The 27,958-nt window shown below is 44.8% G+C and overlaps 2 protein-coding genes across 3 annotated transcripts in view; one reads left to right on the forward strand and one right to left on the reverse strand.

Moving 5' to 3' along the window:
- The window catches only part of LOC144700483 (Transducin family protein / WD-40 repeat family protein), a 32,919-nt gene extending 7,100 nt beyond the window's left edge, over nucleotides 1-25,819 (forward strand). Inside the window, exons 5-21 of one of the 2 annotated variants that reach the window (XM_078571878.1) lie at nucleotides 6,800-6,939; nucleotides 8,574-8,640; nucleotides 9,438-9,591; nucleotides 9,690-9,795; nucleotides 19,965-20,040; nucleotides 20,128-20,310; nucleotides 20,553-20,713; nucleotides 21,825-21,930; nucleotides 22,110-22,284; nucleotides 22,380-22,669; nucleotides 22,822-22,943; nucleotides 23,484-23,628; nucleotides 23,704-23,796; nucleotides 24,159-24,232; nucleotides 24,569-24,622; nucleotides 24,703-25,002; nucleotides 25,404-25,819. In XM_078571878.1, the coding sequence (XP_078428004.1) occupies nucleotides 6,800-6,939; nucleotides 8,574-8,640; nucleotides 9,438-9,591; nucleotides 9,690-9,795; nucleotides 19,965-20,040; nucleotides 20,128-20,310; nucleotides 20,553-20,713; nucleotides 21,825-21,930; nucleotides 22,110-22,284; nucleotides 22,380-22,669; nucleotides 22,822-22,943; nucleotides 23,484-23,628; nucleotides 23,704-23,796; nucleotides 24,159-24,232; nucleotides 24,569-24,622; nucleotides 24,703-24,997 (2,241 nt within the window). In that variant the 3' untranslated portion in view covers nucleotides 24,998-25,002; nucleotides 25,404-25,819. Of the gene's footprint in view, nucleotides 1-6,799; nucleotides 6,940-8,573; nucleotides 8,641-9,437; nucleotides 9,592-9,689; nucleotides 9,796-19,964; nucleotides 20,041-20,127; nucleotides 20,311-20,552; nucleotides 20,714-21,824; nucleotides 21,931-22,109; nucleotides 22,285-22,379; nucleotides 22,670-22,821; nucleotides 22,944-23,483; nucleotides 23,629-23,703; nucleotides 23,797-24,158; nucleotides 24,233-24,568; nucleotides 24,623-24,702; nucleotides 25,003-25,403 lie in introns of those variants that run through there. The other variant, XM_078571879.1, reaches the window with a different exon arrangement.
- ARP6 (actin-related protein 6) lies at nucleotides 25,001-27,602 on the reverse strand. The gene is made up of 7 exons (XM_078571880.1): nucleotides 26,688-27,602; nucleotides 26,129-26,354; nucleotides 25,979-26,042; nucleotides 25,670-25,754; nucleotides 25,514-25,564; nucleotides 25,381-25,443; nucleotides 25,001-25,259 (listed from the first exon to the last, which is right to left on the reverse strand). Exons 1-7 carry the CDS (start codon nucleotides 27,386-27,388, stop codon nucleotides 25,130-25,132), a joined length of 1,320 nt encoding a protein of 439 aa, XP_078428006.1. The 5' UTR covers nucleotides 27,389-27,602; the 3' UTR covers nucleotides 25,001-25,129.
- Between the last annotated feature and the right edge of the window lie 356 nt (nucleotides 27,603-27,958).

Here is a 27,958-nt window from a genome sequence, read left to right on the forward strand (position 1 = left end):
CACGAGAGAAACAGGTATTTAAGTGTAAAGGATAAATCTTGACCCAAGTCTTAAACAAGATAACAAAGTGAAATGAGGCTGACGGTAAGACATGGAACATTTAGGACATGGTTGAGAGTAAGGTGGAAGGAGAATTGGACACACCCCATGCCGTCACTGGACAGTTCTGACTTTATGAGAACTAGGAGAGGGGGTGGAGGTGAGGAAACGCTAGGATTCAAGGATCACATTGGCAGTGGCACCAGAGTCAACGATTCATTGCATCCATCAAGACAAGGGAGTGGAAGGTACAAAATTTTTACCTCCTTGGACCATCAAAGTAGAGCCCACCAGATTAGACTGAAGTGGTGGAGTTCATCGATTTCCTCATGCCTGAGCTGATTCCCCATAGAAAATGATTCATCAGCTGTTTTTGGTTGCAGTACGCATGGACAAAGACAAAAAGGCATAGGACGAAAGACCATGGCCGGTTCTAGTGTGCCAGGGAGAGAGGCAGGAGATGCCCAAGTGGTCATCACGTGGCTTTGAGGAGCATTCTTCCGCTACAGTGCGTAACAAGTCTCCGCGACATGACCGCGTTTCTTTCAATAGTTGCAGAAAGAGAAGGATCTGTCAGTTTGGACAGATAGATGGTAAACAGAGGGAAAACAGAAGGAATGGAGGGAGGAAGGGAGCTCCTGCACTGGGTGGCGCTTTTGGAGATGAAAAAGAAAAACTTCCAAAAACCTCTTGGAGGCTAGGGTTTGTTTGGGGCCCTTTAAGGGGTCCCCAGTACACTCTCCCACGTGTGAGCCACTTAAGTAGGCTCACACGTGAGAGCCTCATTAAAGATGGTCCCACGTGTGACCATTTGATGAGGGGTCACACGCGGGAGTTTTTCAGTGAGAGAAGTTCTCCCAGTGGGCCACTTATATAACGTGGCCCACTTACAATGGAGAAAGATTAGAGAAAAATAGAAGAAGGAGAAGAAGAGAGAGATCTGTGGGCCATTTATAGACTATGGCCCACTTACACTTAAAAAAGAGAGAGATTCTGCAGGAGTTCAGTCCAACACCCCCCCGCAAGCTAGGTGTGGATGTTGACCATGCCTAGCTTGGACACCAACAAGTGGAATCTTGGACCCGGCAATGACTTGGTGAAGATATCGGCTTTCTGGTCAGCAGATGGAATAAATGCAGGTCTGATAACTCTGCGATCAATATTCTCTGTCAGATAGTGACGATTCATGGCCATATGTTTTGTTCGGTCATGCTGAACAGGATTCTTCGCTATGGCCAGTGCAGACTGGTTATCACAATACAATATGACCCCACTGTTGTCATACAGACCAATATCTTCAAGGAGATGTTTCAGCCACCGACACTCTGAAACACCACGCTTCAGGGCACGTAATTCTGCCTCTGCACTTGACAACGATACTTCTTTTTGTTTCTTGCTCCTCCAAGTGATGAGACTGCCCCTAAGAAGGTGTAGTAGCCTGATGTGGAGCGATTATCTATCACTGATCCTGCCCAATCAGAGTCAGTGTAAGCTTCCAGGGACAAACCTCCTTCCCGAGTGAAAAGAAGTCCCTGCCCAACTGTAAACTTTAGGTATGCCAGAATGCGGTAAGCTGCACGTAAATGTATTTCATGTGGATCGCTCATAAATTGACTCAGTAGACTGACTACATAAGAAATGTCAGGCCTCGTGTGATTGAGATAGATCAGTTTCCCAATCAGTCTCTGGTACGATGTTTTATCCACTGCTGCTCCATCATCGTTCTTTCCGATCTTGACATTTACATCCAGCGGGGTACTGACAGGCTTGCATCCCAACTGTCCCGTCTCTTGGAGTAAATCAAGAGTGTATTTATGCTGGCTGAGAGTGAGAGAAGTTCTCCCAGTGGGCCACTTATATAACGTGGCCCACTTACAATGGAGAAAGATTAGAGAAAAATAGAAGGAGAAGAAGAGAGAGATCTGTGGGCCATTTATAGACTATGGCCCACTTACACTTAAAAAAGAGAGAGAGATAGGAGAGAGAGAGATTCTGCAGAAGTTCAGTCCAACAGGATCTTTGTTAGCCACATGACCTGGTGATGCTGATAGGATCCCGACCAGGACCTTATCGAGAACGTGGTTAACCCTGGTGGGGTGGACAACGCCGAGGGGAAGAGAGCGGTGAGGAAGCGGCAGAGTGGATGTTGCTGGGAAACGGGGCTCGACAGAGTGGACGTCGTCGAGAGAGGAGAGATTATTGGAAGGGAAATTTGACTAACAACTCATGTCCTGCCCTCCAACGAGGAGGGCTACATATTTAAAGATGTGAAAGACGAGAATGCCCCGTGTGGGCTTACTAGACAGAGTGGATCGTAACAATACTCCCCCCTTCGAGCACAGCTTGTCCTCAAGCTGGTGGGTTGTCATCGGTTGTCAGGTTGGCAGGGATGTCGTCAGAGTGCGGCTCGCTGTCAGGCATAACAATGTGGATGTTGAGCGTTTTAAAGCAACGATGCCCGGGTGAGAACTTCTCGTTGCACTGATAACAAAGGCCTCGGGCTTTGAGAGCAAGAAATTCCTCTTCGGTCAGGTTGAGCCAGCGAGGGCGGGTGGATGGGCTGCGGTTGCTGGTCGCCGTCGTGAGTGTTGAGGCCGTGGAATCCTTGAGGGCACTGGTGTCGGAGGTTGTGGCTGAGGGATCCTCATTTTCTCGGAGGATTGCTTCCGCTTCGAACACACAGTCAATGAGGTCATTGGTGGTCTGTGGATCATAGCGGTTGACTTCAGCTCAGATCTTGGGCTGCAAGGCGGCATGGAGGGCGTACATGGCCGTCTCTTCGGCAAGGTCTGGGAGGTAGCCAACCAGGCCCATGAACTCAGACACAAGCTCATCCACGGTGCCGGTTTGGCACAAGTTGAACAGGCGTCGGTAGGCGTCGCGGGGCTTGAGTCCAAAACGCCAGTTGAGTTGGCGTTTGAAGTCCGCCCAGCTTTAGAAGCCCATTCGGTCGTCAAGGTAGCAGAACCAGGAGGACGCGGTCCCTTCCAAATAGGATGATATTAATCGAACCCATTCATCATCATCTGCGGGGTATGCATGAAAGTATTGTTCCACACGTCGTAGCCAGCACTCAGGATCACCACCAGAGAAGACGGGGTGGCCGGCCATGCGATGGTGAGGTCCCACGGGTGGCTGACTGGCACGTCCCCAGCGGCCACGAGACGGTGGCCTCTAGGTGGATAGTAGAACTCGTAGTCGTCGTCCCATGTGTCGTCCTCAATGGTGTGCACCAGTCCGCGATCATGGCGGGGCATGACCGGTGGAAGGCTAGGCGGCTGGCGGGGCCCCTGATGACGGGGTCGAGTATCGATGGTGTTGTCCCGGCGTGGGTTGAAGTGGGGTGCTTGGAGTCCTGGTTGGCCTGGCCAGGGGAACAGGGAGACAGGTCGCGTCAGTAACGGCTCCGTGCGGACAAAGTCACTGGGGCAGGAGTGACCATGGACGGTGTCCCGTCGAGTGCATCTGAGGTTGTCCTCCGGGAACAGACCAGCCAGGGGTCCAGTTAGGTGGGTCTCTGGTAGGAGACCCATAGCTGGCCCATTCAGCGGGTCACCTTCTCGGTTTGGGCTCAAGGGGCCCAGAATGTGTCTGTCGTGGGGAAATACCCAGAGTTGGGCCCATGTTCGGGGTCACCCACCCAAAACGGGTGCGTCAGAGGGAGAATCGGGCCAGCCGGGGAAAGAAAGCCCGCGTCCAGCCCGTTTTCCCCTAGGACAGGCCTGCCAGCTTCTCGCTGGCGGGCTTTCTCATGGCGGGACAGGCGGGACGGCCCTCCCCCGGGGCCCGACTCGGCCTAGGGCATAGTCCCTGGTCGAGGGGCCCCCAAGGCGAGCCGGCGGCAGCGGCAGCCGTTGAGGGGTTGGGGATGACACGAATGACGCCCTGGGCAGCGGCAGTCGTCGAGGGCCTGAGGGCGCCGCCCGCGGTGCTTTGGGCAGTGGCAGGTATGCGACGGTCCTTGCAGCTGCGGTCGCTCTGTCACAGGCGCCCCAAGTGGCGAGCATCTTGGAGGCAGATGCTGGCGGCACGCCGGAAGAGGTGGCTGTCAGCGTGCCTCCGGTGGAGGATGATGCGAAGCCGACAGCTGGGAACGGCACAAACGGGACAGAGGACGGCTTTGATGGGGCGGCTGACGGTATGAGGGCGAGGACTGCTGCAGCTTTGTCGGCAGGGTAAGCCTCCATCAGTGGAGGGGTAGGCGGTGGTGGCTCTGCCGGCCGAGGGGTGTGCGCGGCATTGGCAGATTCCAGCTGGCCGGTGACGACTGCTACCAGCTGGCTGGAGATGGTGGCTGCCATGGCCTTGATCTGCTCCAACGAGGCCTCCTGGTGGCGCTCGAGACCTTGCTCGAGGGCGTGCATTGTGGCAGTTTGGGCCATCTCGAGGGCAGCCACCTTGGCCGCCAGGTCTTCCAAGGTCAGCGGCGGGACGGCGCGGGAGCTGGTGGAAGCCGAAGGAGAAGTGGGGGGCGAAGACATTTGGGTTGGGATGGCAGTGCTGGTACGGTGATGCAGCGCGTCATGGCTCTGATACCAAATAATAGGATCCTGACCGAGACCTTATCGAGAACGTGGTTAACCCTGGCAGGGTGGACAGTGCTGAGGGGACGAGAGTGGTGAGGAAGCAGCAGAGTGGACGTCGGTGATGCAGCGCGTCATGGCTCTGATACCAAATAATAGGATCCTGACCGAGACCTTATCGAGAACATGGTTAACCCTGGCGGGGTGGACAGTGCTGAGGGGACGAGAGTGGTGAGGAAGCGTCAGAGTGGACGTCACCGGGAACGGGGCTTGACGGAGTGGATGTCATCGAGAGAGGAGAGATTACTGGAAGGGAAATTTGACTAACAACTCATGTCCTGCCCTCCAACTAGGAGGGCTACATATTTAAAGGAGATGCGAAAGACGAGAATGCCCCTTGTGGGCTTATAGACAGAGTGGATCGTAACAGGTGCCGACTTCAAGACCGAGGGGGCCATGTGAGGGTGCATCACTGCAGGAGAGAGCATATGAGTCAGCCCTCCCTGGACAGGCAGAGTACGTGAGTTCCCAAACTTTTGGAGAGCCATTACAGAGATGGGTTTGAAGTAGAATATGCCAAGATGTGACTCCTCAGTTTGGACATTATAAAGGGCCTCCTTATAGGTCAGAACATTTTTCTCGAGGGATGAGCTGGCTGTGTAGAGACTCATACTCGGAATTTAATCCTAGGAGGCATTTGAACTCCTGGAGTTGAAGGACATACACACGATAACCAAGTGCAGATCAGGAGGCATGTCGTGATTTAACTCAGCCCATAGACTAGTCAATTCAAATCTATTCTCCCGAACAGATCAGAGTCCTTGGGCCAAATTTGTGGAGCGAGTCACAAGATCATAGATAATGAGCAAGTGGTCTCTCTTCGAGTGAGATGCTTGGGCAGTGTCCCATATCTCCTTGGGGGATTTAAGAGAGAAAAATTTAACAACAAAAGATGGACTAATATGGTCAAGGAGCCAACGGTGAACAACACCTTCAACATCACGCCAATGATAAGAATGGGAAGTAGTGGGAAGTAGCGGCTCTTCCAAAAAATGCTTTGTAAGCTTTCCTTTCAAGGTAATTTAAACATACTGACGCCATTGAAGAAGGTTCAATCCTGTAAAACAAACTCCAGAAGGTATGTGAGGTAGATAATAGTGCCAATGTCTCAATTCTCTTGTTGGGAGTAGGCGGCGTCAGCAGCAGATTTCCGGTGGGTGCAATGTCATGAGATAACCTAGCCCAAGATCAACGATGATCAACTGCAAGATCTGATGGCAAAATGATGGAGTCAATGCTGGCGGAACCGACGGAATGACAGTAGAGCCAAAGTGAGCGACGGTTAAGCAGGTGTATGTAGGTGGAGCCAGCTCAATGGTCGCAGCCTGAAATAGATGGTGACGTAGATGTCATGAACAGTGGCAAAGCCTAAACGAGTAGAGGCAAAGCCAAATCAAGCTGAAAGGAGATCAGACCTAGAGGAAACCTCACAGATGTAGCTCTCATACCATGAAGAGACCTAGAATTGGAAGAGGCTCAACTCTCATAAGAATGATTTACGGTTCATTACATGGTACTTATAGTGGGGAGGAGAGAGAGTCTGAAATGGGTCATGTTAATGGGCTATTACATAGAGATAGAAGAGAGAAATAGAAAGAAACCCATTCGACAATGAAGAAAAGTAGAAGCAATAATATAATTAAGGTATGGACCTGTTCGCTTATGGTGCAATATCATTTAGAAAGAGGGATAGAAAGAAGTCTACGGGAAAGGGAAATACAGATGACAGACTGTATCTAACTAGACTACCTTTTGTCTTGTAGGGTGCTAATGGTTGATGATTCATTCAATTCTTAGATCATTTTGATTACGAAATAAAACTCTGGTTCTCTCAGATAAATATTTTGGGCCTATGGATGTCTTGACTCCTGTTTCATGGGATTTAACCTATGAAATTGGGTTATGGGACATGGAATGTACTTCACATACCTTACTGATAGAGGAGAGATTTACTTTTGACTCCCTATTTGTGCAATCATGGTGATCAAGTCATGCATGGAATTGATTATTGCTTGAAATGTTTTAATTTTTTTGGCAGGAGAGGAGGATTGATTGCCAGCAGTTTTTATTCGCATTTTTCCTTCTCCAATATGTGCAATAGTCAAAAACTATAAACAATAAATTTGATTAATGGTGTTTATTTACATGATTTATAGTTTTCTGTTGGCTTCTTGTAGGCCAGTGAGAAAGGAGGCAGTGGCTTCATAAACAGACTTGTTGTAACTTGTGTGAGAACTGGGCTCAATCGCCCTTTTCGTGTCATGCAAAAGCCAGAACGTGCTCCAATTAGAGCGCTGAGGGCTTCTTCATCGGGAAGGTAGAATATTTTCTTGTTTTACACAGTTTTTTGTAGTGTATACTTTCTAATCTAGTGATTAATTCTAATTCTTGAAGCTTTTTGCATTCAAAACTCTGGTCAGACTTCTGCATTTAAAATTTTCACCAACTTTTAAAGGTCCTTAGTGGATAATATTTTTTCTGATCTGAATTCTCCAGATTTAATAGGAATATAGACTCTTAATTATAGATGACCCCGTCTGTATAAACAGAAACCATTAATTACGCTGCCGTTGTTCCCATATAGTTATCTATAACTTCTTTGTTAATAAAAACTTGCATTGGAACTTGATACGAAGTTCCCCACAGCTTATTCGAGGAAGCACAAGAAGATGGCCAGGTACAAGTCACCTGTGACCTCAGACACAAAAATGATCTGATTGATACGAACGTTGATCTATGCCGGCTCTGATACTAATGATAAAAAACTTGATTTTTTTTGCGTCGGGGAAAGAGGATGGAGGAGAAGGGTAGTTATTCCTGGGTTGGAGACTAAACGTGAATGATCTAAGGAGAATTTGACCAGGGATGAACCTCCTGAAGAGGCTGTGGAACAGTGACGAAGGATGGGGATTGCAGAGGGAGAGAGGGGACTTAATCATCCAAAGGAGAAAAGGGACACCAACTCTATTTTTCTTGGCTTCTCCCCTCGAGAAAGGCTTGCCCTATCAAATGGCCAAATGACCTCTAATGTGCCCACTTGATGAAACTAACCATAGATAAGATGGGGATCACATCAGTGGACATCATTAATGAGAGGGGCATCGTCACCCAAGAGATCAAGATTCAATTACCAAATTGGCCAGGGGGAAGCACGGAGATGGTTTGATCCAAGGGACAGTGTCGACGCAAAAGAGCTCCATTTTTCACAATTACCCCTTCTCCTTCTGCTTCTCATGACTAGTTACCTATTCTGATCAATACGGCTTTGGATGGTTCTGCAATTGGGGCTTTCTTTTCCTCGATATTCTACAGGGTTATATCATAACTTTATCCTTCCAGATTTTTCAAGCCGCAGAACTTTATACCCTTTACTGCTCAGATGAGTGCGCTCTTGTGCTTGAAGACTCAAGGGATGGACCTTCCACTTCCAAGTATGTAACTCGAGAAAGATGGGGATGAGAATGGATAAAGGGTTGAGGGGCAGAGTGCTGGGGGAATGAGAACATGGGGATGAGGAGGACATAAATCAGTTGATTTGCCTGTGAGATCTATAGCTAAGCTAGATTAACATAAATATCACCTCCCAAAAGATTGTTCAGCACCTTCCAACGAGGGTTACAATCTTTTTCAATGGAAATGCAGGGAAACGACAGAAATGCTCCTAGACATGATGGAGGGTTGTATTGGGATTCATGTTTAATGTTTGATGCTGTATCTATGTTCTATGTTGAAGTGCCATCTTATGATGCCATTTTCATTTTTGTTTTGCAAAGGATATGTTAAAAATGGATATCAATTCATATTTGCTGTACATATCCCTTCTTGAATATTATCCAGAAAAGGATAAATTTGGAAGAAGATGATTCTTTAATCATTCAATTTTCTTTAATTGTTTTTTTCTGATCATTGAGTTTCTCTTAGTTTTTTAAGACCAGGCTTCGTTGATGTTAGGTACCTTCTTATTATGTTCCGGGATGCACCAGTTGAAGTGTGGATAATGACCAAAAATCCAATGATGGTAAAATGCTTGCCCGTGTCTCCATTTTTTACTTAATGGCTTGGGTATGGTAGTTATTTCTGTTCGCAAATAGCGGAGGAACAAGTCTCACTTAGATTACTGCCACGCTGACTAATAGAAAATTGGTAATTTGGTACGACTGTAGACACCAAAAAATTTCCGTCATTTGCCTTTTGGGTAATTTCTCTTTTAAATTTCTGTAGTCCACCCCAAAGGTGGATGTTACTTCAGATGAGGCCTCCTGGGCCTCTCTCAGGGGGCGCAAATGTTTAGGTGGGAGGTGCAGTGGGAAGGCTCTTTGTGATGCTATTGACAATCTAGCTGCATCATGATGAGATTGTTTTCAAGGGGAGGGCTGCTTTGACAGATGATCTCGTTCACAAAGTAGAGGGTTTTGTTTTATGTTGGCTTAGAAGGGCATGAATGGTTGTGGAGATATCAGTTTGGCCCGTGTAATTTTCGTTTGTCTTTTTTACAGTAACGGGTTGATTACTGACATCTAGAGTGATCTTCCTTTCTCTCCATTAAAAAGGATTATATCTGTCAAATTCTTGACTTATATAATAATGCATATCAACTGCGCTTTGTAGAGTTGTAGAACAGTACTGAGTAATGTGGACCTAATAGTGCGTGAATTTGCCACATGCCTAGAATCTAAACATGCTGTCAGATAAAAGTTATGCTAACTTTCTTGAAGATTTTTCCTATGTTTAGATATCTTGTTAAAGTAATTTAAACTGAAAAAAAATGATTTTGCATCATCTTAAAGGATTTACATCATATGTAATATCTTGCAGCTTAGATCGTTAGCACTACCATTTACAGTAATGGAGTGGACTCTACCCAGTGCACCCTGGCCTAATGAGAACTTAATTTCCACTCAAACCTCATCTTCATCAGGAGATCGACCATCTATTCCCAATAGCTTGCAGAATGACTCTTCTCTAAAAGGTATCATATTGAGTACTAATTCGTACTATATTTTGACTGTCTAGATCTATGTTACTATATGTTACTCTGATGTGTCGATTATTCATTTCTCATTGAAGGAACCTCGTCTGCTACAGACGACCCATCTGAAAGTTTTGCGTTCACGCTGGCCAATGGAGGGCTTGGCGTCTTTGAAGTCCAGGGAAGAAGAATACATGATTTTAGGTACTTGTTATCCTTCTAGCTCCATACTTTCTCACAAAATTATTTTATTGCTTTCAACTTTTGGGATGATCAGAGGAAAGCAAGAGGATGTTGGCTGACGGGAGGAGCCCGCAACTTTTGGAGGATGGGAATAAAGCCTAGAAAGCTAATCAGATGACTCTTCATTTACTTGAACGCCCTAATAATGTAGGGAGTGATATTTTAACCTGCAGGCTGATATGCTCCCTCAGAGGATATCTACTTGTCAATGAGAGAGCCAATGTGTAGTTCGAATTTCAAAAAAAAAATCAAGAATTTTCAAATTGAGTAAGATTATCCTAGAACCAATTCCCGTGCTGGCCTTTTAGGCCCTACATGTAACTTAATGATCTTATCTTTTTATCTCATCAGAAGGGTCACCGACATTGTGTGATTACCCCTATCTTTCGTCAAAAAAAGTCTTACTCAATTTAAAGGTGAGAACAGGTCACAAGAGAAGTGCTATCAGGGGAGGAGATTGGGATAGTGAGAGAGGAGGTGAAGAGACAAGTCAAATCGTCCTTGTCTTCCTCTGAGCAGAAAGATCTCTGATAAGTTCTATGCAATGAAATACAAAAGGAAGCACAAGCATAGAGAAGATCGGCGTAGGGTTGACCAGCAAGGTTGACCAAGAAGATACTAAATAATGACTCGGGGAAGTTGCCCATATAAATAAGGCGGAGGTCCAGGTAAGGAGGAGTTTTTTCTGATTTCTTGAAGTTGGCTCGACAACTAGTCGAGAGGCCGAGGCAGCTGGAGGAGGGAAGCTCGTCAGCTGACTGGAGGGAGGAGTTCGACTCGTCGGCCGCCCGAAGTGGAGATGTGAACAGTAGAGCTTCGCGAAGGCGATCCAGACCGGAACTCGACCACGGGAGATCGATCGAGGCAGAGTTCTTCGTCCCGTGAAATCTGGTGTCGGAGTAGATCTCAAGTGTAATCTCGTAATCGAGCAACAACATTGGAAGATATACTGAAATCTGATTCATTGATACTTATGTCGTATCAATCTGGTATCAGAGCTAGGTTCGCGCATCAACCGTACCAATTGTCGAGATCGGCAAGGAAATCGAAGGAAGCACTCTATGGTAGCGGATCAGTGATTGAACAAGAATCGCGTGGAGTTTGGCAAACTATCGAATAACATTATGGAAGATGGCAAGGATAAAGGAAAGACGATGTGCGACGAGGTATCTGTACCGGCGGAGATCCTGGTCGGCATAATCAACAACTCAAACTTGTGTGATTACCCCTATCTTTCGTCAAAAAAAGTCTTACTCAATTTAAAGGTGAGAACAGGTCACAAGAGAAGTGCTATCAGGGAGGAGATTGGGATAGTGAGAGGAGGTGAAGAGACAAGTCAAATCGTCCTTGTCTTCCTCTGAGCAGAAAGATCTCTGATAAGTTCTATGCAATGAAATACAAAAGGCACAAGCATAGAGAAGATCGGCGTAGGGTTGACCAGCAAGGTTGACCAAGAAGATACTAAATAATGACTCGGGAAGTTGCCCATATAAATAAGCGGAGGTCCAGGTAAGGAGGAGTTTTCTGATTTCTTGAAGTTGGCTCGACAACTAGTCGAGAGGCCGAGGCAGCTGGAGGAGGAAGCTCGTCAGCTGACTGGAGGAGGAGTTCGACTAAATCGGCCGCCCGAAGTGGAGATGTGAACAGTAGAGCCGCGGCGATCAGACGGAACTCGACCACGGGAGATCGATCGAGGCAGAGTTCTTCGTCCCGTGAAATCTGGTGTCGGAGTAGATCTCAAGTGTAATCTCGTAATCGAGCAACAACATTGGAAGATATACTGAAATCTGATTCATTGATACTTATGTCGTATCAATCTGGTATCAGAGCTAGGGTTCGCGGCATCAACCGTACCAATTGTCGAGATCGGCAAGGAAATCGAAGGAAGCACTCTATGGTAGCGGATCAGTGATTGAACAAGAATTGCGTGGAGTTTGGCAAACTATCTAAGATCATTATGGAAGATGGCAAGGATAAAGGAAAGACGATGTGCGACGAGGTATCTGTACCGGCGGAGATCCTGGTCGGCATAATCAACAACTCAAACTTGTGTGATTACCCCTATCTTTCGTCAAAAAAAGTCTTACTCAATTTAAAGGTGAGAACAGGTCACAAGAGAAGTGCTATCAGGGGAGGAGATTGGGATAGTGAGAGAGGAGGTGAAGAGACAAGTCAAATCGTCCTTGTCTTCCTCTGAGCAGAAAGATCTCTGATAAGTTCTATGCAATGAAATACAAAAGGAAGCACAAGCATAGAGAAGATCGGCGTAGGGTTGACCAGCAAGGTTGACCAAGAAGATACTAAATAATGACTCGGGGAAGTTGCCCATATAAATAAGGCGGAGGTCCAGGTAAGGAGGAGTTTTTTCTGATTTCTTGAAGTTGGCTCGACAACTAGTCGAGAGGCCGAGGCAGCTGGAGGAGGGAAGCTCGTCAGCTGACTGGAGGGAGGAGTTCGACTCGTCGGCCGCCCGAAGTGGAGATGTGAACAGTAGAGCTTAGCGGCGATCAGACCGGAACTTCGACCACGGAGATCGATCGAGGCAGAGTTCTTCGTCCCGTGAAATCTGGTGTCGGAGTAGATCTCAAGTGTAATCTCGTAATCGAGCAACAACATTGGAAGATATACTGAAATCTGATTCATTGATACTTATGTCGTATCAATCTGGTATCAGAGCTAGGGTTCGCGGCATCAACCGTACCAATTGTCGAGATCGGCAAGGAAATCGAAGGAAGCACTCTATGGTAGCGGATCAGTGATTGAACAAGAATTGCGTGGAGTTTGGCAAACTATCTAAGATCATTATGGAAGATGGCAAGGATAAAGGAAAGACGATGTGCGACGAGGTATCTGTACCGGCGGAGATCCTGGTCGGCATAATCAACAACTCAAACTTGTGTGATTACCCCTATCTTTCGTCAAAAAAAGTCTTACTCAATTTAAAGGTGAGAACAGGTCAGAAGAGAAGTGCTATCAGGGGAGGAGATTGGGATAGTGAGAGAGGGGGTGAAGAGACAAGTCAAATCGTCCTTGTCTTCGTCTGAGCAGAGAGATCTCTGATAAGTTGTGTGCAATGAAATACAAAAGGAAGCACAAGCATAGAGAAGATCGGCGTAGGGTTGACCAGCAAGGTTGACCAAGAAGATACTAAATAATGACTCGGGGAAGTTGCCCATATAAATAAGGCGGAGGTCCAGGTAAGGAGGAGTTTTTTCTGATTTCTTGAAGTTGGCTCGACAACTAGTCGAGAGGCCGAGGCAGCTGGAGGAGGGAAGCTCGTCAGCTGACTGGAGGGAGGAGTTCGACTCGTCGGCCGCCCGAAGTGGAGATGTGAACAGTAGAGCTTCGCGAAGGCGATCCAGACCGGAACTCGACCACGGGAGATCGATCGAGGCAGAGTTCTTCGTCCCGTGAAATCTGGTGTCGGAGTAGATCTCAAGTGTAATCTCGTAATCGAGCAACAACATTGGAAGATATACTGAAATCTGATTCATTGATACTTATGTCGTATCAATCTGGTATCAGAGCTAGGGTTCGCGGCATCAACCGTACCAATTGTCGAGATCGGCAAGGAAATCGAAGGAAGCACTCTATGGTAGCGGATCAGTGATTGAACAAGAATTGCGTGGAGTTTGGCAAACTATCTAAGATCATTATGGAAGATGGCAAGGATAAAGGAAAGACGATGTGCGACGAGGTATCTGTACCGGCGGAGATCCTGGTCGGCATAATCAACAACTCAAACTTATGAATTCGAAATTGGAGACGATTCCAGCTTCTACGCCAAAACCAGTCCAAGAAGGAATACCAGAGTACAACCGAGTCCAGACACTTCAAGACAACCTTCTGATCAAAGAAACGTATTCCGCAAGGGAGACTTGCCTTATTTCAATGGCGCCAATGGGCAGATGTGGTTGAACTGCGTTGAAAGGTTCTTTTCAGTTAACAGACTCACCGACGACGAGAAGCTGCAGCTAGTCTCACTGCATATGGAAGGACCTGCACAAGGGTGGTTCATATACACCGAGAAGAATTTTGGATTCGATAACTGGCTGGTATTCCGACATTCCTTTGAAAAGAGGTACAACTTCTCAGGAAGGACTCTCTGCACTCAGCTTATGAATCTCAAACAGACAGGCACTGTATCAGAATATCTATCAGAATTTGAAGATCTGGTGGCCTTCTTATCACACATACCAGCAGACGTCCAAAAATCGGCGTATCTCAAAGGTCTGAAACCTGAAGTACATGTGGAACTAAAAAAATACCGTCCACATGGCATCCAAGACATTATGGACTATTCGCTTGAAGCTGAGAATAATTTGGCCATTTTAGAGGAACAAGAACGCCCTGCGCAAGTGGGTCAACATCCTCCAAGAGCCACTCTCAACAATTACCAGAGACCGGTGGTTATAAATCGAGGAGAAGGACCACCACAGAGGCATAACCAAAGAGAGGTACAAATTCCAACCAGGAATGAAATACCTCCGAACGAAAACAGAAGAATTACTCGCCTTTCCCCTGAGGAGTTATTACAAAGACGAGAAAGAGGTCTATGCTACAATTGCAATGAAAGGTACACTCCAGGACATAAATGCCAAAAGAAGTTGAGCATTTATATGCTTCAAGAAGATGTCGAAGAAGAAGAGCAACCGATAACAGAGGAAGACCTTATGCAGCTTGATGAAGCACCTCTGATAAGAGGAGAATTCATGTCAATTCAGGGATCAAAGGGGGACACAGGGCCCAGACCAGCTCCTTTTAGACTCTGGGGCCGGCTTTACAATCAATGAGTGACTATTCTTATTGATGGTGGAGCCACCTTCAACTTTATTAAACCAAAACTGATCCAACAGCTGAAGATACAGGTTACACCATATCATAAATTCAGTATTACATTGGGTGACGGATTTCGCCGTCAGACTGAGGGAGTATGTTTGAATCTCCCCATAGAAATTCAAGGGCTGGCATTCACTCAAAATTTCATCCCATTTCCGTTGGGGAGTTGTGATATTATTCTCGGAGTACCATGGCTGAAGACTTTGGGGTGGTTTCATTGTAACTATCACCACCTGATGCTCAAATTTTATCTGGACGGGCAAGTCCATACTATTATTTCCGACCCAGAGCTGAATGCGTTGAGGTTTACGAAGTTTGCTATTGATCAAGCTCATCAAGAGTGGGAAGAATCAATGATCAACATTAACGACATCAAAGATCAACCTGCTTACTCAGCTTACGAGGTACTTGCTCTCTCTCTTGATCATGGTCTGCATTGGTTAAAAGAATGTTACCCACATGTTTTTGAGCAACCGACTGAATTACCTCCATTCCGTGATTGTGATCATCGAATAAATCTTGTTTCCGGGGCTAGTCCCGTTAATAAGAGACCTTATAGATACTCACACACCCACAAAAATGTATTGGAAGAGTTGGTACAAGAACTACTGGACTCAAAAATTATTCAACACTCCAATAGCTGCTTTGCAAGTCCAGCATTATTAGTCAAGAAAAAAGATGGCGGGTTTAGATTATGTATTGATTACAGGGCTCTAAACCAGTTGACAGTACCCAACAGATTTCCAATTCCAATGGTAGATGAATTACTGGAAGAGTTGCATGGGATGACTATCTTTTCAAAAATCGATTTGAAATCCGGATATTATCAAGTGAGAATGCATCCTAGTGATATTCATAAGACTGCATTTAAAATGTATCATTGCCACTTGGAGTTCCAAGTTATGCCATTCGGCTTATCCAATGCCCCTGCTACATTTCAAGCACTTATGAACTCTATTTTCTGCCGGTACCTTAGGAAGTTTGTACTGGTGTTCTTTTGACGATATCCTATTATACAGCAAGGATTTTCAACATCATGAGCAACACCTTAAGATTGTATTTGATTTACTGACGAGTAACCAGCTTCATATCAACCCGAAGAAGTGTAAGTTTGGGTGTCAATCCATCGATTTCCTAGGTCGTGTTATATCAGCTGAAGGAGTTTCCACAGATCCCTCAAAAATAGAGGCTATAGCACAATGGAAGACGCCTACCGCTATCAAGGAATTGAGGGGATTCCTAGGACTGACTGGCTACTATCGAAGGTTTGTGTCAAATTATGCGGCCATTTCCCAACCATTGACTGCTCTTCTGAAAAAGAATTCCTTCAATTGGACAGAAAAAGCTGATGCTTCCTTTGAAAAATTGAAACTAGCTCTATCCAGAACCCCAGTGTTGAGGTTACCTAATTTCTCTTTGCCTTTTATCATTGAGACAGATGCATCAGATATGGCCGTAGGAGCTGTTTTATTGCAAGAGGGACATCCGATAGCCTACTTCAGCAAGGCCTTTCCCAACCCCACTCGTTACAAATCAGCATACGAGAGAGAGCTCATGGCAGTTGTATGGGCCGTCAACAAATGGAAACACTACCTTATGTTCAACAAATTCATTATGCACACAGATCAGTTCAGATTACGCTATTTAACAGATCAAAAAGAGGTGCCTACTCAGTACCACCGATGGGTATCAAAATTACTGGGCTACAATTTTGAGATACAGTATAAGACAGGCAAGAAGAATGTGGTAGCCGACGCATTATCCCGCTCTCAACCAGAGGTATCGGGAGAGTGCAACTCAATTTCTATGACACATTGGCTGGACAAGCAATAGCTTATTCAAGAAATCAAAGATGACCCAAAGTTGTGAGAAATTTACAAGGGAGTAGAAGCTGGCGATGACCAACTACATAACTACCGGATCCACCAAGGGTTATTGCTTTACAAAGGAAGGATTATTCTACCGTCAAGCTCCTCTCTGATTCCCACGATTTTACGGGAGTTCCATGAATCCAATGTTGGAGGACATGGGGGTTTTCACAGAACCTATCAGCGAATAGCACACCAAATCTCCTGGCCGGGTATGAGAAAGGCAGTCAAGACATATGTGAATCAATGTGCAGTATGTCAGCAGCAAAAATCTTCAACATTATCCCCAGCTGGGTTGCTACAACCTCTACCCATTCCCAACCAAATTTGGGAGGATATCACGATGGATTTCATCGAGGGCCTACCCAACTCTGAGGGGTGTGATTCCATTATGATGGTAGTAGACCGCTTGAGTAAATACAGTCATTATATCGCCGTAAAACACCCTTACTCGGCGGCCACTATTGCTGAAATATTTGCTAAAGACATTGTCAGATTGCATGGGATACCTAACTCTATTGTATCTGATAGGGGCAGTCTATTTACCAGTCATTTCTGGAAGGAACTACACCGATTGCAAGGCACTAAACTCAAATTCAGCTCCTCGTACCACCCAGAGACAGACGGCCAATCGGAAGTCACAAACAGAGGTTTAGAATGCTATCTGAGGTGTTTCGCCTCAGAACAACCAAGGAAATGGAAAAAATGGTTGCATTGGGCTGAGCATAACTACAACACTTCGTACCATACATCTATCAAGACTACCCCTTCCAAGGCAGTTTACGGGCGGGATCCCCCGTCATTAATTCGTTATGGGTCGACTCCATCTCCTTTTGACTCTATAGACCAGCTATTAGTGGAAAGAAACCAAATGCTAACAACCTTAAAAATGCACCTGTCAAAGGCTCAGTCAAGAATGAAAAACCAAGCCGACAAACATAGAAGAGATGAAGGATTCCTTGAAGACGAGTGGGTCTACTTGAAAATACGCCCATACCGAATGAAATCACTAGCCAAACGAGCATGTGAGAAGCTGAGTCCGAGATTCTTTGGACCCTACAAAGTCCTTCAAAAGATAGGACCAGTGGCCTACAAGTTAGACCTGCCCAATACTTCTAAATTGCATCCCGTTTTTCATGCATCCGTATTAAAACGAGCATTGGGATCTATACAGCAGCATGCTCAACCTTTACCTCCTTATCTGACTGATGAATATGAATGGCAGGTATATCCAGAAGAAATACTTAAGATACGACAAACTCCTTATGGAACAGAGGTCTTGGTCAAGTGGACGAAGCTTCTGGTCAATGAAGCCACTTGGGAATTAGTACATCGGTTCCGGAAATCGTTCCCAGACTTCCAGCTTGAGGACAAGCTGGATCTACAGGGGGAAGGTATTGATAAGTTCTATGCAATGAAATACAAAAGGAAGCACAAGCATAGAGCAGATCGGCGTAGGGTTGACCAGCAAGGTTGACCAAGAAGATACTAAATAATGACTCGGGGAAGTTGCCCATATAAATAAGGCGGAGGTCCAGGTAAGAAGGAGTTTTTTCTGATTTCTTGAAGTTGGCTCGACAACTAGTCGAGAGGCCGAGGCAGCTGGAGGAGGGAAGCTCGTCAGCTGACCGGAGGGAGGAGTTCGACTCGTCGGCCGCCCGAAGTGGAGATGTGAACAGTAGAGCTTCGCGAAGGCGATCCAGACCGGAACTCGACCACGGGAGATCGATCGAGGCGGAGTTCTTCGTCCCGTGAAATCTGGTGTCAGAGTAGATCTCAAGTGCAATCTCGTAATCGAGCAACAACATTGGAAGATATACTGAAATCTGATTCATTGATACTTACGTTGTATCAATCTCTCGCTTTGCCAGAATTGCCACAGCAACCACCTTCTGAGAAAACCCCCCCTGTCTGATGGTCTCTCGCCCTTCATTTATCGATGGGAGTCCCCACCTATTCTTCTCCTCGTGCATTGCCTGAAGTGAAACTTGTGTGACAACTTTTCTCCTTCCTTTTCTCCAAGTTTGTCCAAGGGAGACCTGTATCACAGATTAACAATAATTCTCATCTAAAGAAAAACAATTTTTCTTTTCTCATATACAGAGTATATCAATCGATGTTTTTGGCGGCCATTTGCTCCAAACGTGAACAGACTGATTAACTACCGTTGCCCTTCCTTCTACAAAGGTTGGGAAGCCTATTTTCAATCCTAATCTTCTTCCAGGTTTTTCCTGGTCATATCAGGATTATCTACTGCTGTTTTGGGATCCTCTGAGCAGGCTGCAGACATATTCACCCAGGGGGTTTCATCCTGGCTGTTCTTGTTGAGAAATATGTGCTACAGAAGCCCAAGTCTAGAGGAAAATGGCCCAAGCCCAATGGAGAACTATCGGGCCCACTAGAAGAAATATCAGAGCAAGTGGGGCCCACCGCAAAGGCTAACGGCTAGTTCAAAACTAGCCATTGGGAGACTGCCCAAAAGACTAGTATAAGTAGTGATAGAAAACAGTGTTTATGTAACCTTTTTTGATGAAATAAAAATTTCCTCTTTTCTACTATCTGCACTTCTACGATCTTCAGCAACTTGTCAGTTCTCAAGTTGGTTAGCATGCTCATCATGCACAACATCTGCACCAAGCTTGAGGGGGGCTGTTAAGCAGAGGATCTTACTCATGTTTATTTACTTTTTTATTCACTTAAAACCCGTTCAGGCCTGCTATTTTATCTGATGGGTATTTGAAACAGACTCTTAGTAAGATGTGGGTGTTCCTCTCTAAACCCAAATGGGTGGTCTGTTCTGCTCCAGCACCACTGACAAGTAGTGAAAGCCATGATTGTTACCCCTGTCAGCAACTGCCGTCTTGAATACTTTCTGTCAGGGCCAACTGCAGAAACCCTAGCTGATGATCTGGGAAGAAACTAATCGCTTTCTCTTTTACCATAAAGGGTCCCTACAAAGATATGCAGGGTTACATCCATATCGAGTATTTGTTTCTGGGCCAAATATTTGTTACATCCATACATGGGAGCCATAAGGACAGACAAAATGTACAGGGTATAAAAACAGAAGAAACAAGAAACATACAAGTATACTCTGGCTTACAGCCACCAATCAGCTTCTTTGGTCCAGGCTTTTTGAAAAACTGTTGATATGTTCTACTTTGCTTCTAGACCCTCAAATGGGCTTTGAGATTTTGTTTTATCATCTGGTCTCTCAAATATGTGTTAAAGAAATTATTCTTGAACAAATCCAGTAAATTTCGCCCCAATTTTTTCTTATATATTCTATTTGTGTCCTGTTGACTTGGCGTTCGGGTGAGAAAATTTAATTTTTTTACTTGTATATGGAGTGGAATTTATAGTACTTGTCATGGGCATAGACGCGGTTTTCTTATATTTTTACATTTTTCTGTCTTTTTGTAGACCAAAGTGGCCTTCATCACCTTTTGTTTCGACAGACGGAATGATTAGCGCAATGGCTTATCGCCTTCCACATGTAGTAAGTTCCAGACTTCCCATTTTCTTAATTTTCAATTTCATAAACTTATATTTTTATTTTTCTCTGCGTGAACTATTTTGCCCTCAGGTTATGGGGGATAGGTCTGGCAATATTCGTTGGTGGGATGTGAAAACAGGTTTTTCATCCTCATTTAACACCTATAGGGAAGGAATAAGAAGGATAAAGTTTTCACCTGTCGTTTCTGGCGATCGAAGCAGGGGACGAATTGCCGTCCTATTCAATGATAATACATTCTCCGTGTATGACCTTGTAAGTAAAACCCCAACCAATACTCTGCATTTAACTTAAAACCTCTCTATCTAAGGTGCACTACTAAAGTTGACTCCGCCTGCAAGGTAGCTAGTTTAATTAAGGCTTTTTTTTCATTGTGGAATGTACTTGTAAACACGTCCAGTTGGATAATGTTCTATCTCGGTTATATTTTATACAGGAGGGATAATGCTAGTTTAATTTATTGTTTCTAAGCCTGCGCTTGATATCCTGACATGCAGGACACGCAGGACCCATTGGCTAATGCTTTGCTGCAGCCCCATTTCCCGGGTACACTTGTTCTGGAGCTCGATTGGCTGCCAACAAGGACTCACAAAAACGAACCTCTTGTTCTATGTGTAACGGGAGCTGACAGCAGCTTTCGTCTCATTGAAGTCAATATGTATGTTTGAGAAGTTCACTGGGGAAATTTCACGCCTATATCTTTATCAAACTTTCTCACTGATAAGTTACTTATATGGGATTTGATTCTTGACATACCTCTTTGATGACATGCTGCGCTTATTTTTTTGAAAATTTGCCACTTGAAATAAAATATTTCATTCATGTTTCAGCGTTGCATGGAAAATTAAATAAATGTTTCATTTGGTGCCAAGATCCTGCAGCATGCCGATCTACTGTCAGACCATCGTGAAAGATGAATAATATCATGGCTGCTTTATGTTCAATGCTACTTAAAAAGCTTTCTGTGATATCTTAGGTTTCTTTTTTTGTGATATCTTAGGTTTCACCTGGATTTTCTTTTCTTTATCTCAGACTTTTGCTGCCACAAGCCTAAACATGCGTTGTGTATTCTATCTTGAATTTTTTTTTACTATATGCAGTATCGTCAGGATAAAAGTTTTGATTTTTCCTATTTAATAAATGAAATGAATTCATGGATTTTTCTTTCAAAAGATGAATCATTTTGTGTTTTATCTAATGCGTTTTATAAGGTATGCCTCAATATTTTCCTACGTGAGTGAGCTTTTGTCAAATGAAAAGTATGATTGCTTGATTCAGCAGAGTCTCAAGCAGAAGTCTCAGCTTAATGTCTCTTCTGTTGCTATGTTTTTTTTGCCTTTTCTCTATCTCTCTTATCTAAAAAGTAGATAACTATGCTGGTTTCACAAGGTTCAATCTTGAATCAAAGTGAATTCTTTTGAGAACTTATTTCAAAAAAAAAATTCTTTTGAGAACTATATGGGAATCGGGCGTCTTTCGTTTCGCCTTAATGCTGACAGTGTCTCAACAGAATTAAGTAATTTTACATTCATAGGTTGGGAAACCTTTGAATAATTGAATCAATATTTATTCTGTTGACAATGGAAAAAAACTTCGACCAACAAAATATTTCCCCTAGAACCTGAAAATTGTTGTACTGCCTTTGGTGTTGTTTGTGGTTCTGTTGTTTCTGCTGAAGCAGAATCTTTTGTTCGATATGAATTAGTTTCTACCAAACCAAAATTGGCCGTGTCCAAGTATTTATGTCGTGTGCTTCTTTTTTAATGTAGAAATAGCGCAACAACAACAAAGAGAGTTGAACCAAGAGTTCTCAAGGAGAAATTTCGACCTGTACCTTTATGTCAGCCTATTCTCTTTCCAACGCCACATGCTCTGGTGAGTTTACTATTTTTTATGTTACCTTCATCTAACTCCTAGTACTGGTTTTTGTGGGTCGGCTAGTCCATTTCCATGATAATTGCTGTTTATCATTTTCTTTTGAGAAGCGTGTTATTTTGGTAAAAAAAATTAATTTGTTATCAACCTTGTTAAGGTGACTCCGCCTTTCATTGCAGGCCTTGCGCATGATTTTGCAGTTGGGTGTTAAACCTTCGTGGTTCAGTTCACCGGAAGCCGCTTCAGACTCATCAGATCTCCGCAGTCATATGGTTGTGTCAACTCTTCCCACAGTTGGTGACCCTGTTGTACCTGAGTTACTTTTGAAAATATTAGAGCCCTATAGAATTGAAGGTACTTTGTTGCAACAGTCGCATCAGCTAGTATTTTTTTCTTGTTTACATGGTTAAATTTGAAATGCTGAGGGAAATATCATTTGAGATGTGAAGGTTGCCTACTTGATGCTGAGAGAACAAGCATTTATTCTTTGATCGTGTACAAGAGCTCAGCAGCTCGCTGTGCCTTTGCTGCTGCAATATTTGGCGAATACTTGGAGGCGATTTTCTGGCTGCACCTTCCGAGTGCTCTTTATCACTTGATCCATAAATCATCTAGAAAGTCTTCTGAACAAGCTTCACGCTTAGAAGTAGATCCAGGTGCAGAAAATTATGATGATTGTTCTAAGGACGAAAAATCTGCAGAGAAGTCCGAACATGGAGGTAGAAACAATCGGGGAAAAGTAAGCACTCTAGTTTTTTAGTCGCTTAATTTTTTTTCTGAACTCCCCAACTCGTTTTATGTTTATTTTGATCTTCGCGAATGTAATGAGTGATTTTTTGGTTTTCTTATTGATTATATTTATCCGCATTATATGGCGGCATCATTTGGCAGGCATATGGGCAATTCAATTTGATGGCTTTTGAGAGAGACGCATTGCGGACAAGTGCAAAAGAACGGATTGCATGGCATGAAAATTTTGATGGAGAAGATGCGATACAAAATCGTGTTCACGAGTGAGATATTTCATGGAATATTTTTAGTTGATTCAATGACTGCACATTTATGTTTTTATTCTGTTACGTCCTCCCCAATACTTAAAATGGAGAGGTTATCATGGAATTTTTAAGGCAGATTTGTCTAGCTTTGCCTCATATGTTTGCTCAGACCACGTGATCTTTTAGAGAAGCCTCTTAAATTAGATAGTAATTGGGCTGGGAGGTACGATCCAATGTCAACACTACGCATTTTTTTGGTAACATCCAATTTTAATTTTCTTTTTGTCAGAAAATGACGAAACCTTCTCATGTGATAATTTTTAATATTTCAATTGTTGAATAAATAATACACATTATCTTAAACGGGATAAGATGTCATTTCCTTGGGCTTGCACATGTAGGAATGTGGTTTACTTTATGGAAGAAACAAACTCATATGCGATAATATAAATTAATCACATCTGCTATTTCACAATGGCTGATTTGTTGGGGATTTATTTGATGGTGAGCACATTTTGCCTCTCAATGTTGGTATTTGACTGTCCGCCTGAATTTTAGGCTTGTTTCCATGGGGGACTTGGAAGCTGCCGTAATGCTGTTGCTTTCCACTCCTCCAGAAGGCACATACTTTTATCCAAATGCTCTGCGTGCCGTTGCATTATCTTCTGCAGTATCCAGATCTTTGCATGAGTTGGCTGTGAAGGTTACTTTCTTTCCTTCTACACTCATATGTGACCCGGTCTCTGTAGAAAGTAAACTTTGTTTCTTATTCATGTAGGTTGTGGCCGCCAATATGGTGAGGACTGACAAATCATTGTCAGGGATTCACCTTCTCTGTGCTGTTGGAAGATATCAGGAGGCCTGTTCTCAGGTTTCTTTTTCCCCCTTTTCTCGTTATTGATCTACTATATGATCAACGTTATGAACTGAGCTGATTTTGATTTTCTCACAGATAGGTAGGTTTTGATTGTAGATTCGAGGATTCGTGAATTTTGTTTTTATCCAGATTCGGGGGAACCACTTGGATTGGATAGTGATATTTTCTCAAGGAAGGGTTGTAGAATAATTGATGAAATACTGTAATTGACGAAACACTGCAATTGATGAAATACTGTAATTTAGACAAACCATTGTATTTTAGTTTACAATTAGACCCTTTCGAACAACTTCATACGAGCTCCCTTGTTCACATACATATCCCTGTTTATCTTAATGAATTGCTTTTCGATGCAGCTTCAAGATGCAGGATTCTGGACGGATGCAGCCACGCTAGCGGCAACTCATTTGCATGGATCTGACTATGACAGGTACTTGGTTTTATCCTCAATTCTGGCATGTCTTTGGTTTGTATAAAAGAAAAGATTTTCTTTACAAACTTATATGATCCCCCAATCCATGATGTTCCTCGTTGATTCTGGACACTCCAACCCTAAGTTTAGCTCTGAAGGTATCTTTCATAATTTAGCTTTCACAAGTTGGGATGGGGAGGGCCACCTTGATTACCAAGATTGACGAATAATAAACATATACGTAGTTGGTTGTTCGTGGAACATTCAAATATATCAGCAAACTCCCTTCATCCGGTGTATTATACTAACGGACGATGATGGGCACCTTCACACGTGTTGCTTTATATCGTGCAGAGTGTTGCTCAGATGGGCAGACCACATACTTAGGAATGAGCATAATATCTGGAGGTGAGACACATCAACTCATGCGCCGGAAAATGCTTCCAAATGCAGATGTTCTGGCTAGTAAAAATTTTTGTCTCTTCCAGGGCCTTGATCCTGTACATTGCTTCAGGAGCAATTCGTGAAGCATTGGCGGCACTCCGAGACTCCCAACAGCCGGACGCCGCTGCTCTGTTTCTCCTCGCTTGCCATGAGTTGCAGGAGGAAATAGCGCAAGACCAAAGACATGAGGAAGAAGATGCGATCAAGGGTGATGAGAGAAAGTTGGTAGTTCCGGGTGTCGAGGATGAGCAAGATGTTATCGCTGTAAGCGAATACTATGGCCAATACCAGCGAAAACTGGTGCACCTCTGCATGGACACTTCCATGTCCTTGGACTGAACGAGGTAACAAGCGGCTGAGTTATTTAATTCAATATGCATTCTTACATTTTTCACCTTTCCGCCAAGGATTAGTACTGCGATGGTTGGGTAGTATTACTAAAGGAAAACGTAGTATGAAAATCTACATACTTCAGTGGAAGAAACGACGCCGGCATCGAGCTGATCCAAGCTCCTCGTACTCTTGTTTGGTGACGCACATCGCTTCAAAATCTGGGCTGGATGCGAGAAGAGACCCACCCCTCCACACACCTAAAATGGGCCTGCATGAATGCATGCATGAAGATATAGTGAAAAGTTAACGTACCAAATAAAGGCAGCCTGCCACTGTCAGCTTAAGCCAGAATAGTTCAATGATGATTGTTTATTCACACAAAATCTTACTCCTCTTGTGTTGTTATCTTCAGACGGTAGTCGTCCCGCACCAGAGGACGGAGCTCGCGTTCTCTGCAAGGAGGAATCGTCAGAGAAGAGACTAGCGTCTTGCCATGACACGCGTATATTTGCAAGTTCTTACAGTCTCTCAGCAAATTGAGGAAACAAGGTCGTCCCCCCGGTCAGTATGATCCTGCAAACAGAATAATACCCAAGATTTAATACCAGCCATTGAAAAGCTCAAAGCAAATATACCAAGATGATGATGATAATGATGATGATTATATAAGTGATGTACCTCTCCCAGAGAACTGGATGAAGGCGAGGGTGGCATGAGTGCACCGCCCTAACAATGCACTCAGCAAGGCCTGCCTCGTTCATTCCTGTAAGGATTTATTCTTTTCATTATTTCCACCGTGCTACGATGAAAAACCCAACTCATTTATCACATTCAAGAGACCAATATCTCTGAACAGTTCAGCAGATTCACAGAAAGACAATGAGACAGTAACTTGCCCAACATTATGCAGAAAAAGTATTTTTTAATGTCTATAAGACCGTATTTTTGTGATAAATATCACATTCAAAATGAATGATAAAAGAATACCAAGATCAGCAGGACGAAAAATCATCTCTGGCACCAGGAATCGCTCATTACACAAGCTAAATTCCTGCAAAAAAAAGAAGGGTAAAAAATGCTCCACGAGGCTGCAGAAAAATGACACAAGAGGCGAAGAGCAGCACAGTAAGGGAGTACGTTTTTCGTCAAGTCAATTCTCTTCTCCTTTGTATTCCCTGCGGTCTCTTCTTCTGCAAAAGCAGTTCCTCGTTTGACAGCAGTCTGATGAACTTCTGGTTGTTCTTCAGGGGAGGATGAGAGGCATCTCCAGGCCTCCTCCTCGTCTTTTACAAAACCTCTCGTGCACGTCACTCCGTCTGGCAAGACGTACGTGCATCGGAACGGATTGTTATTCCCCTGTCTCCTATTGCCCGTTTTGCCAAAAAAAGAAAAAAGAAGAAAAACTCATCAAGAACTCAGGATAGTGGCCGTGCCAGAGAAAAGAACGAGACTGTCTATTGATGAGTGAAAAAAAACGAAATATTTCAGGACATGATCTGAAACTATCTATGAATTGGCATCATTGCTTCAGGGTAGATTATTTGGAAAGAAGAAGAATATGCAGATTGCGGTAAAGATCAAACATGTTGTCATATCGGATAACTGCTGAACTGTTATTCAAGTTGCGAATCAGTTGTTCAAATTCGGTGGTTTGGAATTGGTTACTACACGGGCAAGAAGAAGAGAGAAGAAGAACCTGGCAAGACGAAGGTCGCGGGCCACGTCCAAGGAGACGAAGCAGAGCTTCTCCTTGGCGTCGTCGACGAGGAAGGTCTCGTCGAGGACGTTGACGGAGCGGAAGGAAACGAGCTCCTTGAGGTAGTTGGTGAGGGCCTTCCCGCCGAGGTCCAACCTCCTCACCCCGTAGTTGAGCGTGAAATCGTGCACGACGGGGGCCGCGTGGGTGAAGGAGAAGCCGCAGTCCACGACGAGGCTGCACTGCGCGCCGGAGATGTGGACGTCGCGGCTGGCCTGATGGGCGTGGGCGAGCGAGGGCGAGTCGGCGACGCAGAGGGACTGGAACCCGAAGTCCTCGAACACGAGCTCGTCCGTGGCGCGCTGGACGGAGGGGATGGCGAAGAGGGGCTCCACCAGGAGGAGCGATGAACGGCTGGGATCCGCGCGGAGGAGGCTGCGGAAGACGCGATCCCAGATCTCGCGCTGGAGGTCGACGTTGATCAGGTAGCCGCGGTCCGAGGGCCGCCGAACCGCCAGGGAGGTGACGTCCAGCTCGGGCGCCAGGAGCTGGTCCGCGGCCAGCCATTGCCGCTTCGCGCCCGCGGGCCGCCCCAGGCAGTTGGGCACCACGGCGACCGGGTCCTGCTCCCCCGCGAAGCCCGCCTTGCACAGCCCCGCGCCGTTGTCCAGGACGATCACGCCCGACGCCGAGCCGGCCATCTCGCCCTCGAAATGGCTTCTTGCGAGCAAGGCCAGAGTGTTATTGTTGAGAGACTTGAGTATAGAGTGCCCGAGTCTATATCCTCAATCAATCATCAACTACAGGGCTCCGTGGTACTGACTACTCCGTGGAAAAGCTGTTTTGAGATGAGAACGCTCTCTCCCTAACTAACTCGCAGGCAACTGCTTCAGAAAATGCTCTTGAGGACTTGGGTTGAGTTTGTGCTTCTTTCTGATATGGAATATGCTCGTGGTGGATATGGAAAGACCTTGGGTTGAGTTTGTGCTTCTTTCTGAGGGTGATTACGGCCAGCAATATCCTCCAGTGCTCAAAAACGTTGAGTTTCTCACTATTTTGAGCCAGGTCGTGGTTTCATTCTCCACTGAAGCCCCATCTCTGTTCTTCAACTACCTTTCAGAACTTGGCTATTGTGGCCCAGCTCTATGGAGCAATGGCTAATCTTTTCCATTGGCCACTATGAATGAAGTGGTGGATTGTGTTGCAAAGGAATACAACATGTTGAGAGAGAGTTGCTCTTAATTTGTTTTTTTTTTGCAAAATAACTTCAA

This window comes from Wolffia australiana, chromosome 3 (genome assembly GCF_029677425.1).
Source record: "Wolffia australiana isolate 7733 chromosome 3, ASM2967742v1".
NCBI classification, from domain to species: Eukaryota; Viridiplantae; Streptophyta; class Magnoliopsida; order Alismatales; family Araceae; genus Wolffia; species Wolffia australiana.

Bases quoted from the DNA above. Each gene is read 5' to 3' on its own strand.
- ARP6 (XM_078571880.1), bottom strand. From the start codon at position 27,388: ATGGCCGGCTCGGCGTCGGGCGTGATCGTCCTGGACAACGGCGCGGGG. The intron at 25,565-25,669 runs GTACATCACTTA...TTCTGTTTGCAG, and splicing joins CATCCAGTTCTCTGGGAGAG to GATCATACTGACCGGGGGGA. The intron at 25,444-25,513 runs GTAAGAACTTGC...TCCTCCTTGCAG, and splicing joins CCTCAATTTGCTGAGAGACT to AGAACGCGAGCTCCGTCCTC.